Genomic DNA, 13,450 nt, shown 5'->3' with positions numbered 1-13,450 from the left:
GGAACTGAGTTATATTCCACTCTTTTTCTTGCAGTCTATCTGCCACATAGGTACCAGACTCCATCTGCCCCATCCTTTCATATGAATCACTGACTGCTGAGATTTAATACACACATCTTTAATTTATTCACTGTTCAGGTTTTTAGCTATCTATCTGAACAATTTTATACACTCAGATCCATCTCTAAATATCTTTAGTTTTGTAACTTTCAAAGACTAATTTGCAATTTACTTATAAGTAGCAAAGGGATAGTTTTTGTTCATAATATTTGAGGAAGGAAAATGCATCTCAAAATGATCTTAAGAATTCCTGGTATGTCTTCATTGGAGAGATAAGATGTTGAGATGTTCTAGGTGAAAAAGATATGCTTTGAATCAGTTGTACAGTTAATATGTTAAATATTAGAGACATTTAATCATACAAAAGAACCTATGAAGAACAACTAAAAAATATTTTGTTTTCCTTTGTTTTACTTTGTATTCCCAGTGTCTCTTGTGTTAAATTGGAGTTGCAGAAGAAATCTGAGGCCCTTGAACAAGCAAAAAAGCAAATTTCAAAGCAAGAGGAAGAAAAGACCAGCCTCAAACAAGACTTTGAGAAATCAAATCAAGATACAAGTAAACAACTTAAGGAATTAGACTGTAAAATGCAAGCAGCAACATCAGAGCTCCAACAAATGAAGTTAGAGAAGGATACTCTATTAAAGGATCTTATGGTTACCAAAGAAAARCTCTCAAAAAGTACTGAATCCTTTAGAAAAAGAAAGGAAGAATTAGAAAAAGAAATACAAAAAGGAAAAACAGCTGTGGCAGAAATGGTTAGTATTTCTTTCAATAGACAATAAATTTGGGATGTTTACACTCCGATAATATGACTTTGCTTTCTGTCTGGAAACTCCTAGCACTGTACATATGATGATGCTTGCATGGAAATTAATTACCTTAAGAAAAACAATCTGCATTTTTTGTTGTTTATATGTGCATTCTAACTTTAGATTTTTATCTAGATGCTTTTAAGTACTAAACAGGAGTTCATACCAGACAATGGAATCCCGTTTTCTCCTCTGCATACCTTTAGTGTGGTAAAGAAAACTGGAGACATGAGTGGTGAAACAGTGTTTTAAAACCCCTTTTAAAGTACATCAGCTTTGTAAAGCAAAACAAAATCTTTGCTAAAGTGCCACCATATTGAAGAAAGCATTGTTTTTCTGTGGTCATTATAGTTTCCTTTGTTGAATCTTTCATGTAGAATGTTCTCGTGCACTTCTCTAGGCATAATGGAAAGCTGTTTACTGCAGTTAGTGTAACAGTAGCTCTCCTTTGGGGAGATGACTGGCTTAAAGTATTTTAACTAGAATTATTTGCATTTCAGAGAGGTCTGACAGTGGTGATAAAGCAACGAATGCTTGACTAGAACCATCTGTTACAGTAATAAGAATGAACTCTTGTTAGGTTTAAAATACTGTTTTTTCCTTCCTCTTTTGCTGTGGAAGTAATATCACTGAGTACCATACTAATATATTTTATAAATTTCTTAAACAAGTTTTCTTATACCTCTATGTCAGACATTGTCAGGGTATTTTTCTCATTCCCTTCCTGTCTTATATCTGACCATTTCCCAGAACCCATGCATAGCTCTTTTATTCTACTCTAATAAAAATTCTACTTCTAGTTCAAAATAATATTTTTCCTTTACTCCTTCACCTTTTTAAGACAAGCCTTTTTGTTTACTTTACTTAATTACTTCTGTTTAAATATTTATGTTTCTTCTAAAAGCTTGAAAGATATTTTCCCCAATTTAGACTTGAAGATAAGAGTCTAGATTCTGCTTCTAATTCTGGAGTCAGTTAGAGGCTTGCCATTGACTTAAGTGTACAGGATTTGGACTTGAAATTTTGTTGGATTTGAGTACAAGTCCTGCAAATGTACTTGCTCGTGAGCTTTAGAACTTCAAGAAATTTGGCATCCTGAGAAGAATGAGCCTATTGCTTCCCATGAAAAGAAGGGCTGCCACAAGCAACTTCAAACTGAGAGACTGTTCTTAATCAGAGAAACACGTTAGTACGTGGTTGTATTTGTTAAGTACAGGATATCATCTGTGCTTAGATGCCTCTCTGAACTGGGGCTTTGTCAGATGCTCTCGATTATTGAGACTTTCTATTTACCACTGCTGAACTTTTGAGAAGTTTTTGGCTGCAAATACACCTGCAACTAAATTTCTCTGAAAAAGAAAATGTTCTTTTTCAAGGCTTTATAGCTCCTGTGAAAATACTGATACCTTCTTAAAAGCTTGCAGAAATAATTGCTTGTGTCATTTATTATTTAGGAAAAGTCATACCAGGAAGTAAAACACCAGCTCCAGGTACAAACAGAGTCTGTAGCTAAAGAAAGGAATGAACTGAAAAACTCACTGGAAAAAAAGGAGGGGGTAAGCTGTCCACTTTGTGGCTAAATCTAGAAACCAGTAATAATAAATGTTTTTTGTCGCTAAATCTAGAAACCAGTAATAATAATATTTTTTTTAAGAGTTTTCATTTTCAATCTTCTGTGCTGGGATTGATGAGGGTGAAAGAAGTTATAATTCTTAAACTATAACCTACTTGGGATACTAAAATATGATGGTACTAAAGATTTTTTCCGTGTTAATAYTGAATTTTAAATTCCAAGTTTTATAGCTACCTTTCTGTGCTCTGCTGTGTATTACAGTGTGTAGTTTCAGCCCTTCTCAGTTCTTTTTTTTATTAGTGAAATAGTTATTTTTGCATTAGCATGTCATCATTTTGTTTTATGCTTTAGTCTTTTAGCAAGGGAAGTTGATATTTCATATCCTCAGGCCTGTTTCAGGCTCAGACATCACTATGTCACCTAATCAGTGTGTTCTCTATGTGATTGATACGAAATGTGCAGATAACCTTGGTGGATTTTGTTGCTTTTGCAAATTCTCTCTTTATAATTGCCTATGACTGCATAAGGGCAAAATGAATTTCTATTCTAAAGACTGAGCTTTCAGTCTGCAGAATCAGGTCTAGCTGGTAGCTTGAACAGCAAGTCCATTTTATGAATTTCTTTGCCTAAATTGTCACCTTTTCCCTAAAGAGAGAGGGAAAGAAAGATGCATGCAGTAGACTTAGTTTGAGGGTTTGGGCTTGTGCAGGTTTAATGGTGGTCGATGAAGGATGGACCTTCCCTCAGTGATGACTGCTGCTACTCCACTGACTGCTTCTGGCAGAGGCACTATTGTGCTCTGTGGCAAGTGTAGGAGGATGAGTATGGTGTCTGCTACTGCAAGTAGCAGGAGACTGGAGGCCACTACTGATTCATATCTTGTCTCTGGCAGAGGAAAACAGGAGATGTCTAGAGAAGAGTAGCATAGGACATGCCAGTCAGGTTACTTCAACCAGGGGATACTTCTAGCAGTCTTTTGGGGCAGGATTTCCTAAGTCTGAAAACTTAATAATTCTGACCTGGTTTTTGGTTGTTTTTTTTCCCTCTTTTTTCTTGTGAATTTTTCTGCTTTCTTTTTGATCTCTGTAAATTTTGTCATCCACACAGTTCAATAGGCAGTGTCATGTACTACAAGCTTGTACAAATATGATTTAAGTTAAAATTATATGCAGTTATTTAATACTTTTGAATATAGATTTCTAAGCAATTGTCGATAGAACTTGATTCAGCACGAGCGCAAGTACTGGAAGTTCAGGGTCTTCTGAAAGAGAGAGAAAAAAATGAGCAGCATCTCCAGGGAAAGCTGAGAGAACTGAAGGAATCCTTTGAACAGAAGAAAAGGCACAGTGAAACACTGCAGGCTGAATTAAAAACTGCCCTTTTAGAAAAGGTAAGGCTGACCTCTCTCCTTTAAGAAAATTAATGCAAATTTCTCTCATTAATGCTGCTACTCTTACATCATTATCTATGTGATAAAAAAGCTGTTTACTATAGCTTTTTTTTGAAACAATAAGGCCAGGATGTGGAATTAAGGTGTTCAGATGATGCTGAGGTTGAAAAACAACAACAGTAGTAAAGTAACCTTACTCAGTCTGTGGAAAGTGCAGGGCGTAAACATTATTTAGATTTTTGATGTGTTTCAGTTAGTCTTTTGACATTAATTAAATTATGTGTTTTTAAATAAGTTACAAAGTATTACTCTAAAAATTGTAAATGATGACATTACTGACTTGCTGTTTTATATGTGGACAAACTGACTTCTCATTTCATTTGGCAGTAGGAATGCAGTTTACTGAAATGGTTGTGCTTACTTTACTATCTATTAATTTTAAGTAACATTTCCTATACTTATGTTTCAGGCAGAACTGGAGAATAAACTGCAACAGCAGACAATTTTGTCAGCACAGGAGCTTAAAGCAGAGAAAGGAAAACTAGCAGACTTGCAAAAGACCTATGAAAAACATCAGGAAAATATGGAAAAACTTCAGCTGGATCTTTATGGGAAAGAGTCTGAGCTGTTGGCAACCAGACAAGACCTTAAGGTACTTAACCGTTTTAATGTCATAAGTGACTTAATAGATCTGTTTATATCCATTTTGAAGACAAAGAAACAGTGCAAGCTGTATGAAGAAAAGGCTATTCTGCTATACATAGAATTTTGTGTTGTCCCATCGCTTCCCCTGGGACAAAGGAGTTACTGAAATTAATTTAAATGCCAAGTTTGTCAGTCAGTGTACCTAAACTACCCTTCTACTTCTGCATTAGTGATCTGAGCTGTGGGAGCAAAGTGAAGGATGATTTATTTTCATATTCTTTAAAAGTCTGTTTTTAATGCAACTTTTTCTCATATTATCTTGTAGCTCTCAATCAATTGAAATAGCATAGCTAATTAGGGCAAAGTCTCTACCAGCTTGTGAGTAATCACTTTCTTCTGGATAATTTAACTAGTATTTTGGCTGTCAGTTTCTTCACGTCTCTGCCTCTTCTGCTTCTTCCTGGCTGTTTCTAGACCATCAGAGATGTCAAACTGATAAAAACAACTGGTTTAGGAACCTGGCTGAAATACAGACTGTCTAAATATAGTCCTTGAAGTTTTTACCGTTTCTAAGCAAAATTTATCTGATTTGATATTAGCATGCAGTGCCTTCAAAAAGTCTAGATATTGTTGGGAATGGAGTCAGTCAATAAAGGCTTTTTTTTYCTCTTTCATTCATGTCAGTGCTGACCCAGTGCTCCTGTAGTTTTGGATCTTTTTGATTAGGATGAATCCCAGTCCAGCTTTGTCTGTGTCTGACTGACCTCATTTCTTTAAGCTCTTCTGAAGTTTATGGAGAGAAATGGGCACTTCCAGAGGGCAGGTCATCTAATCCTTTTTAGATGTTGGTTTCTGTTCCCTTTATTAACTATAAAGGGAGCYTTTGGTGACTGCTTAAATTTAACAGCTCGTTTTCACCTGTCCTAGTGYAGGCCTTTCAGTCTCACTCTAGAAATCATTAAAGGTCTTGTGGTCCTTTAAGATAGGCCCATGTGAACTGTGGAGCCCTAGCCAAACTCCAGGTTTGGAGTTATTTAAAGCAAAAGAAATAGCTCCTTTACCTATAGATCGTAGGAGCTTTATTAATAAAACTCCTCTACGGCATTAGAGASCTTACAGCAAATTGTGGCAGGTAACAAAAGCTTTATTTCCAGTTGAATCCCTGTACAGCAGGCATGAAGAACTTCGGCATACTTAACAAGCAAAGATGATTTAGAAATAGTCTTTCTTATGGTTTGTTACTAAAACACACTAACCTCTTTTGTGAGTTAATTTCTCTTAGTGCATTTAGATCAACACTTAGTAATAGAATGACCTGTAAAAGCTCAGTAACTGGGCTTTTTGATATAAATTTCATTTAAATGAAGCCTGGGGGACTTAATATATACAGGTAGATGTGAGCCAAAMCTACAAATTCTGGATCTAGTTTGGAATAGAAGCTGGTGGGTGGGCTGGGAAAAGGGGATTCAGATTGGTCTTAATCATATTAGTAGGCAGTAATAGAGGTTTTTGAAACTTGTACATGATCTTGGTTGTCTTATACTATCCAGGCTTTTAGTAGAAAGTCCCTGCAAAGCTGTGTTGAGGCAGCATGGTTTCAAGCCTAGTATTGTCCAGGGCAAGCATGGCTTGACAATAATATGAGAGGTTATCAATGCTAGGTTTTCTTTAATAATAWAAACTGCAAGGGAAAAAAATATTCTCATATAGTGTAGCACTGAAATATTAGGCCAGTTTTCAGGCCTGGGGAGAGATCATAAAAAGCTGTAAAGATATGGGTGATATGAATATGGTGGTGGGTACAGTTTCTAGGACTGGATACCATGAGTTGGACTGTACTGAGAGCACCATCTGCTGGCTTGTAGTTGGAATATCACTGCTAGTGTGGTTGGCAACMTGACCTTCCCAGGCTACAGGAAATGAGACTGATGTATGATTAAAAACTGATTAATGCTACAGTGAATTTTGCAGTTGGAGATACAGCATTCCACAGGAGCTGGCCGTGGAGCAGACAGCTGCTCCCTGGGGCTCCATCAGCATGGTTGAAGAATTAATGACACCATTAAAATCATAGTATCTGGTTTATTAGCAGAAAGTCCTAGTTGGGTAACTTCAGCCAACTCCAAACCTTGAAGCCATCAGTATTGTGGAGAAAAAGTGAGAGGTGTTGTAACAAATTATAAAGTGAGTACATAGTTATAATTTTAGGGATACTACTTGCTACAGATTTACTTTGGTTTAAATATTGCACTTTGTACAGCCCTCCCCAAAAGTCATGTGTAGGTACAACTGGGAGAACTCCATTTCAGCCAAAGGTAGCCTGTTTTGAGTATGAACAGAAAGGCAGCAGTGTTAACCAAACTTGTAGATTTTTGTCTGTGTCAACATAAAAAAAAAAAAAAAAATTGGGAACGATTTGAGTGCTTGCAGAAGGTATATTTTAGTATGTATCATGGGATTCATTGTTTTGTGGAAAATACATTTTTTGTATACAAGCATTGACAAAAACGCAGAACTGTTGTTTTTGCCTTGATTTTGAGTTTGCACATACATACTTGGTGTGCACCTGGCACTCCTGAGCTCTGTCAGATGTCCTTCAGTCTTGGCATTTTTGCTCTTTGTAGTCAGTCCTGGTTTCCTCTGTGTTCCCKAAAGAATGTCTCTCTGCCGCTGATACTGGCCTCACAGTCAGTGTACCTTCAGCAGATGTTCTGGGAGAATAGTCGTGCTGCCAAACTTCAGGCCTCTTAAGTCAGGAGCCTAGATTTCCTGCAGTCAGTCTAATCCTTGAAGGGGAGAGAGATCAGATTAGCATCTCTGAGTACTTCCCTGTCTCTCCTTATGGACTTCGTGGGGACAACCAGGCTAAAATACTGACCTATGCATTTCAGTTGGGTAGAATAAACCCAAATCTTAGCACCTAGCTAGTTCTACTCTTGGTACCTGTTGTTGCTTCCGCAGCAGCCCAAGTTGTTCCGAGTCTGACTGTGATATCTTTTTTTTTTTTTTTTWWAAAAAATAGTTTTATGCTCTACCAGTCAAACTACTGTCTGTTTTTATTTACAAAAGTGAGTGCAGATTGGCATATTTTGTTTTGTCCATTTTCATTACATCAGTTTGTCTGTCATCTTAAAAAGCAATCTGATGACTAGGAGTATCTCGATGGRCAAACACCTATCATATTCTGGGAGCAATGGTAAAACTCAGTAATACTTAAGTAAATGGCATCRTATTATGACGGATGATTTTATGGTAAGAATGAGAATTCCTTAGCAGTCCAGACAAATCACACTGAACAGACTGAATTATGGTCTCATGGAGAGTGAGCCAGGAACAAGGATAACTTGAATGTTTAGTCATGTGCCACACGATTTTTGTTTGTTTCCAAATGGTGCTGTGAGGGACCTTTGGGCTAAACAAAAAGGAAGAAGTAGGTAGATAAAAGGTGGATTTACTATTAAARTAATATTGAATTGTTTCCCAATTAAGGTAGGAAAAATCATTATTAATCACATCACAAAAATTCCAATTTCCATATACTGCAAACTATTGAATTATACCAAATGCTTATGCATAATATGATACAGAGTTCACTGAATACTTACTATCCTTGTAAAAATGTTTACATTATCTTAGTCTAGACATAGGTACAATTAGCTATGCTGTCCAGTGAAGACACTTTGGGAAGGTGAAGGCGTATCCTGTCGGTAAGATTTTTAGCTTGGGACTCACTATCCACTTCACAGACGAATTTTTATCATCCCATGCTAACAAACTGAATGTAACTACGTTGCTTCTACAAGAAATTGCTTTGATTAAAGATTGTATCTTCTTCAGACTTCTTCCTAAAACTGCAAAGATGGGACTTTTCATGAGGGTGTTTTATCGTGGTGCTGTTCTTGTCCTTTCTCAGTGCCAGGAAAATAGTAGTACTCCACTGCCCACAGTATTTGTATTCTAGAAGATCCACCCTGCTTCAGGCTTGAAACTGCAAAAGGACCCTCTGTTTTGCTTTAAAAAATTCTGAGTTAAATGTAGAAAGTGAGAGGAGTGACAACTTCCAGAAAAGAATTCAAATCCTGACCAGTGCACCTTCAGGACACCTTTACTGCAGTGGCATTTTATCACTAATGCCACCTCAAATTCTGTGTTCTAGCATGAAATATTGCCATAAAAATTCAGGATTTTGAAGGGGTGGAGGATGAGGTTGGCATTTTTCCTTCTCTTTTGTGCTTTTGAAAGAAGATGATTCTGAATGGAATTAGCCCTTGCCTGAAGCTTAAAAACAAACAAATGAACAAACTTCCAGAACAATATAAATTAAAAAGAACCACAGAATTAGACTTTGCTCTAAGCAAATAGAATGAGTCTTGGGTGCAAGCTTCAGGTTGTTACTTGGGGTTTGCAATCTGTTGTGGAGAGGTACATCCAAATTCTTTTTCTAAGTAATGGTGATAGTTGGATGTCAATTAAAATAGTCTATAGCGGATTTTGAATAAAAAATTAAAATGTGTGTTTAAAATGCTGATGCAGATCAGACTGTGAAAACTTTTGTCCAGATAGTAGCATTTCTTAGGTTTTACACGTCACTTCAGGATTTTCAAAAATTTCGTGATTGTGTTAATTTTTTAGCTCCGTTGAGTAATTGATAAACAAAAAGTCACTGAATGACTTTTGAAATCTTCATGCTGTAGCTTCACTGTTTCTTAAGTAACAACTCTCTAAAGTTATAACCCAGTTGTTTTGCCCAGAGAATAAAATATACTTGTGTAAGTGAGTTCATTCTCTTTTCCTTAGACAGTCTTCCTTCTTTCACTCATTGCCTTGCCCTTTTGTATATCTATCTATAGGTTCTGTCTGTGAAAGGACACAGAACTGGAATATGTACATTAAACTATTGTTCCTGGAAGTGTTACTTGGGGATTTTTTTTTTTTTTTTTTTTTTTTTAACTTAGAAATTTCTCTAACTTGACTGTCAAAATTTGAAGCTAAGTTTTGCACATAATGTTTTTCCCTGTGGATGCAAAGAAAATATTTAAATGGCTATGGAGTACCTGAAGCTTTTGTACTGACAGATTATTTGGAGAGTTATCTTTGTGATTAGTCCACAGAAGAAAAACTTGCTCTGGCTCAAGAAGAATTAGTTTCAAACAGAAATCGAATTGCTAGCAATAACCAGCAGATTCAGGAACTGAAGAAAGTGAGGGCTACACTGGAACAGGATGCATCAAAGAAGGACCAGCAGCTGGGCGAGAAGACCAAAATGTTACAGGATCTTCAGAGTGACAGGGTAAATATCTATTGAAATCTTCATGCACACATACACCCTCCTTAATTTCTGATACGTCTCTAACAGCACAACGTTGTGGTGCAAAAGGCTTTAACATATAGTTGAAGTGAATTTGGTTTAGTCTGTTAATTTGTTCTAAGAGGCTAAACATATGGAAAAACTTTATTAATTTCAAACCTAAAACTGTGAACCTGCTGCCAGTTGTTTGCACTATTAATGGTAGATTGCAGTATGAGGCAGTTGTTTTCTTACTTGGAACCTCTGTAACTGAGGGTTTTGGGTCCTGCATGACTTTAGATTGTGTTTTTTAATGCATTTGGAAGTTCCTTTTCTACCATACTTTTTCTAATTTCTCTTCAAGATTTTGAAAGAAAAAGATTTGGCTAATGAAAAATGTAAAACAACAGAGCTCCAGGAAATAAGGAGTAGACTTGAAAAAGAAAGTGCCAAGCTGAGTGAAGAGCTTAGAATCTGCAAGCAAGAATTTGAGAAGGTATATTGAGACAAACTGAATCTGCAGGTGGTTGGTTGTCTGATAAGAAATATATGCCTACTCAGTAGATGTAATCTGGAATTGCTTTGCAAAGATGGTTGCTGTAAATATCAATAGGTAAGGGAATCAAAGCATAGATTTCATTGAGGTTCCTGAGCAATGCTGACTTGATCCGTGATAATCCTGGACCATTGGTGCCTAGTTTTCTTGGCAGGGTGGACCGTGTAGCCTGTTTTAGCTTCAGGGGTGGGCTGTATGTTCTGGCTTTTCCTCTGTTTCACAGTAGATTCACTGTGTATGCCCTTGTTTACTTTTCTGAAGTGCAGAAAAGATGTCCAAAAGTGTCATGAATGTGAAGTTTCCCAAAGACTAGGCACATCTGGCACTTCTCTATTGTATGTGCCAGGGTTGAAATTCTTTTGATGTGTTGTGGTTTCTAAAATGTTGTAAAAAAAAATCTTGGGGGAAGAAAAACCAGTATGCTACGAACCTCATTTAACCCCCCTCGACTCTTCTAAAATCATAATGATCAAATGAGCTCGCTAAAGAGTATAAATTTGGAGGTTTTAATTAAGTAACTTTTAGTCTTCAGTAGAAGAATTTCTCTCTACATTCTACATATTTCCCTTTTTACTCTCTGTAGAAGAAAACACTCCTAAAAGGCTGCTGGTTGTATTTTCTGTATTATAGTATTAGTAATCATATCTGTTAAGCACACAGTGTTTAAATTGTTGCACAAGTGTAAGTGAAGTTACAGTCCCTATCTTCTAAGCCTATATGCTAATAAAGAAAAAAGAAATAACACTATATTTTAAGTTTCAGATGTTTTTTTCTTCTCCAGTATTTAAAAAAATGATCTCTTATTTTGGGGGAGAGAAGTCTGCACTTTGTTTTTGTCAAGCAATCTATGCTCAGTCTTTCTTCTCTCAAATTTTAGGAAAGCTAATTATAATTCTCATCACTTCCTGAAATCTCTGTTCTAAAAAAAGAACTAATTTACAAAGATGTATATAAAATGTGTGTGCACTGATGACAGCTTAATATTYATCTCTTGATGTCTATACAAGCAGTAAGGCTGAAGTACAAATTGTTTCCTACAGACCTATACTCTTTACTTCCAGTCTSCTACCAGAGAACAGGGAGATATGCATTTATATGGTATCCCCCTATCCTTAGGATATRTTCTCTTCCTGCCTTTGACTTATTTTTCATTTCTAGTGGTATTTCTGATTTATGAAAAATCTGACAACTCTTATTAGTTGATTGATACCTGCATGCTTTGCTGTTTAATTTTAAGGAAAATGATTGTTACAGAATTTAACTAGAATATTCTACTTAGGGCTTYTTATTTTTATTGCAGAGAAACAAAACAGATGTTTAAAACTGAAAGTATCATCCTTCTCTGCTTAAAGCATAGGGTAAATATTTATACATTTAGAACTATCAGAAATTAGCACKTTGAGTTTTTCTATCAGTATTTGTTTTTTATATTGTCACTATGATGTTTTTAATCTGATTTTTGCACATGGAGAACAATGTGAAATATGTTTAAAAACTGAGTGTAGAAAATGATCTGGCTGTTTGAAAGAAATGTAGAAAACAATCCAAAGTGGAAAATGCATCAAGTTTATTTAAAAAATTGGGTATTGTTCATAATATAGGTATAAACTTAAAATCTTTGATCATGAGAATTATGAATACTTTGTGCTTTCAAATAGCTCTCTCTTCTGGTTCTAAAACAATTATTGGTATCCTGCCCTTGGAAAAAAATTACATAGTTCTGAATTTAAATTAGTAATACTTTAAATGCTACTTTAACTTTGAACTCTGTATTCTAACAGGAGGTGACAAATCTCAAAGATGCAAAACAACTATTAATTCAACAGAAATTAGAGCTGCAGGGCAAAGTAGATAATATGAATTTGGCACTAGAGCAGGAGAAAAAAACCCAACAAGCTATCAAAGATCAACTGAAAAAGAGAGAAGAAGAACTGAAGAAAGAATGTGCTGAAATTGAAGCTAAACTGGTTAGTATTTTAGTGTGTTTAGGACTATCATCCATCATTTGCAAAATATGCCTCTGCATTCTTTCAGGGATAAAGGGGAAGCAAAGAGTTGATTTTAGTTTCACATGACTTTCATCTTTAAATGACAAGAGCAAATACATTCAGAAATCTTTGGTAAGGCATTTAATAGCATAGGAAAATTCAGGGGGATGATAGTCATCTATAACAGCGCTAGTAAGTTAAAAATAATGGTTATAGCGTGGTACGTAAGGAAAGAATTTTGATTTCTTTCATTTATAAGAAATAATGATCCATTATTAAAATATTTCTGGATCACTACTGTTACAAAGTGTCTAAAGAGATTTTGGAGGCATACTAGTTAAGTAACTGCCAGAATTGACAATGTGTAACAGAGTGTCTGCCTAGCACAGCTGAGGTGTCTGATACTGGGAAGGCTGCTTTTCAATGTTTCCTTGTTTTCTCAGAACACGGARCTAAAGGAAAAAGAAGAAGAAAACCGGAAACATGAGGAAAAGGAGACGAAGCTCACCATGCAGGTCACAGCTCTGAATGAAAACTTGGCTACCATGAAGAAAGAGTGGCAGAGCAGTCAGAGAAGAGTGAGCGAACTGGAAAAACAGACGGATGATTTACGTGGGGACATAGCTGTCTTGGAAGCGACAGTGCAGAATAATCAGGATGAGAGAAGAGCGTTGCTGGAGAGGTAAGCTGTGGCCACGATGATGTGGAAGTGTAGTTTGGGAAATGGATAGCCTGACTTGGAAAACGTGTTTCAGTCCGTGTTGACTTAGGATTCCCTGTGAATGCTTTATTTAAATTCATTTATGTTCGTAGAACCTGGGCTGTGGTTTCCAGAGTGGAACCTTCTTTGGTTTGAACAAACTACRCTTTGTGGGCTTTGACAGGGTGACAATCTCCTCAGAAATCAGTCAGGACCTTACTTATCACCAAAGCCATAGCTTTACCCTCACACTCAGGTTTTTTGCCTGTTGCTAGGAGCCTGTTAAATGCATTGTGCACCTCTGAACTTTGAGGTGAATAGGCTGTGGTTCTCATCTACTCTGTGACCTTTGCTAGGCCTGGCTGGGGGTGGGTTTCAGTCACCTGAGTAAAAATTCCTTCATCTCTCTGAGACTCATCTTGAGTGAATCAGCATACAT

General features: G+C 36.3%; 1 protein-coding gene across 3 annotated transcripts in view; it reads left to right on the top strand.

Moving 5' to 3' along the window:
- The window catches only part of EEA1 (early endosome antigen 1), a 74,560-nt gene that overhangs the window by 51,915 nt on the left and 9,195 nt on the right, over positions 1 to 13,450 (top strand). For all 3 annotated transcript variants that reach the window (XM_085321314.1, XM_085321313.1, XM_085321315.1), the window contains 8 exons: positions 488 to 818; positions 2,327 to 2,428; positions 3,641 to 3,835; positions 4,305 to 4,487; positions 9,585 to 9,770; positions 10,132 to 10,263; positions 12,105 to 12,290; positions 12,755 to 12,993. In XM_085321314.1, coding sequence (XP_085177440.1) covers positions 488 to 818; positions 2,327 to 2,428; positions 3,641 to 3,835; positions 4,305 to 4,487; positions 9,585 to 9,770; positions 10,132 to 10,263; positions 12,105 to 12,290; positions 12,755 to 12,993 — 1,554 coding nt within the window. The remainder of the gene's footprint in view (positions 1 to 487; positions 819 to 2,326; positions 2,429 to 3,640; positions 3,836 to 4,304; positions 4,488 to 9,584; positions 9,771 to 10,131; positions 10,264 to 12,104; positions 12,291 to 12,754; positions 12,994 to 13,450) is intronic.

This window comes from Rhea americana, unplaced genomic scaffold, assembly GCF_003343005.1.
Source record: "Rhea americana isolate MKP2758 unplaced genomic scaffold, rheAme1 scaffold_69, whole genome shotgun sequence".
In the NCBI taxonomy this organism is placed as follows: Eukaryota; Metazoa; Chordata; class Aves; order Rheiformes; family Rheidae; genus Rhea; species Rhea americana.
This window is presented reverse-complemented; position numbering and strand designations above follow the sequence as displayed.